Source organism: Monopterus albus, unplaced genomic scaffold (genome assembly GCF_001952655.1).
Source record: "Monopterus albus unplaced genomic scaffold, M_albus_1.0 scaffold12.1, whole genome shotgun sequence".
Taxonomy (NCBI): domain Eukaryota; kingdom Metazoa; phylum Chordata; class Actinopteri; order Synbranchiformes; family Synbranchidae; genus Monopterus; species Monopterus albus.
Window position 1 is genome coordinate 740,788 of NW_018127892.1, and position 1,868 is coordinate 742,655.

The 1,868-nt window shown below is 45.1% G+C and overlaps 1 protein-coding gene across 1 annotated transcript in view; it reads right to left on the reverse strand.

Annotated features, from left to right (window-relative positions):
• sfrp1a (secreted frizzled-related protein 1a) overlaps nucleotides 1-1,373 on the reverse strand; it is a 12,632-nt gene extending 11,259 nt beyond the window's left edge. Inside the window, exon 1 of the mRNA XM_020590298.1 lies at nucleotides 542-1,373. Coding sequence (XP_020445954.1) covers nucleotides 542-1,088 — 547 coding nt within the window. The 5' untranslated portion in view covers nucleotides 1,089-1,373. The remainder of the gene's footprint in view (nucleotides 1-541) is intronic.
• Between the last annotated feature and the right edge of the window lie 495 nt (nucleotides 1,374-1,868).

Sequence of the window (1,868 nt, forward strand, 5' to 3'; positions counted from 1 at the left end):
ATTTAACATTTATGTTGTAAAATTAAATGTACAGTAAATAGAACTGAACACTTATAAATAGAAACAGCTTGTTTGTGTCTGGTCAGAATATTCTGAGGGAGGCTGTGTTGGGACAATTTGGGCTTATGACCTCAGTAATGTGAAATTTCTGGTTATGGCCCTGTGCTAAAGGTAATGGATGTTTTCTGTCACTTTCAGGTAATTTAACATCTTAATTAGTAATGAAAATGGTAAACATGCCCGTGAGAATTGGAGTGAGAAGCAGGCTTCTAACCACCAGAAAGAACAAGTTTTCCAAATTAAAGGAAAAAAGTACTCGTTCACCCTCTGAGAAAGTCTCTGAAAGGATTTCCACATCTTGCTTGAATTATACTGTGGAGCTGCCCACTGAACGCCAAACAATGGGGTTTTACTGCGCACCCACAAAACTAAACTAAAAGAAGTGTTGCAACAGAGTGTACACTCAACGAGTTTCTCGTAAAAAAACGGAACCAAACACTTGAAAGACAATGAGTCAGACTCGTCAGTTGCTAAGAATTACCTGTCTGTGTGGTGGCCTCGGTCGCGTTGGGTTTGGTCATAGCAATGCACACATCGTCCTGGGGAAACTTATCACAGGTGAGCATGTCCGGCCAGGGGAAGCCGAACGCCTCCATGATGGGGGAGCAGCCGCCCCGCACGGCCTCGCACAGCCAGCGGCAAGGGTAGATGGGTCGTTCTAGGCACACAGGCGCAAAGAGCGCGCATAGGAAGACCTGCGTGTCCGGGTTGCAGTTCTTGTGCACCAGGGGCACCCAACTACTGGCCTGCTGCTTCACCTCGGCCATAGTCTCGTGCTCCAGCAGATTGGGCAGCAACATTTTGTCGTACCCCACGTTGTGACAGAGCCGTAGGTCGTCCGGGATGTCCACGCACTGGGGAGGCTTGCCATAGTTGGGTCCACCGTTGTAGTTTGACTCCCAGCTCAGAATCTCGTACTCTGACGCTCTGCATGCTGACATGAGCGCCACTGTCACAGTCAGTCGGATCATCCTCCAGAATAACTCAGAAGTAGACCTCATGTTTTCTTTTTCAACAATAAAACGCATGCAACTCAGTGTGGGTCAGACAGGCGAACTAAAAGATTCACTTCATGAAGAAATTCAGAATAATAACAAGAAACAAATGTCGAAAAGGCTTAATTCTGCTGATCGACGTGCGTAAAACGTGTTGAGGTAGATGAAGTCCACAGGCGCTCTGTCCTCGCTATAGCCCGTGGCACTCCTCTGATGCGTCTGGCTCCTGCGAGAGTTTGGCCTGCGTGTGAGGAGCTTGGAAACAAGATGAGATTGTAAAGTGCGCTCCGGCCAATCGGAGTGCGTCTGCGCCTTTTGGCACTCTGCTGTCAGTCAACGCGCTTAATTACCCAGTGTGTAAAACCTCTCCAGGAGCCCCTCTACCCCTCCTTCTGCTCCATTGCTTGTACTTCCTTTGACAAAACAAAATGCCGAATAGGAACATATGTACATTTAAAACAAAGGCGAAAGTGGTGCCGGGAACAACATACTGTAGGTCTGTGCGGATGGTTAAGGGAACCCCCCCTTAAAGCATAAGAAAATCTTCTAGTAATATTTAGTAGAACTATCACTTCCACTGAATGTTTGAGCAGGTTGCCTTGACTTTGGGCCTCTTATGTATTACACCATATATCATAGCTTATTGAACTTATTCTACAGTCTTCAAAAAAGAGTTTTCTGCACCATAAAAAGATTTGTATACACTTCTCAAGGTATAGATAAATACATTTTTTAAAGTTTTGTTTGTGTTTTTGTTTGAATGAGCAAAATGAGGAGAAATTAGTAAAAAAAAAAAAGGTAATATCTCCAGAA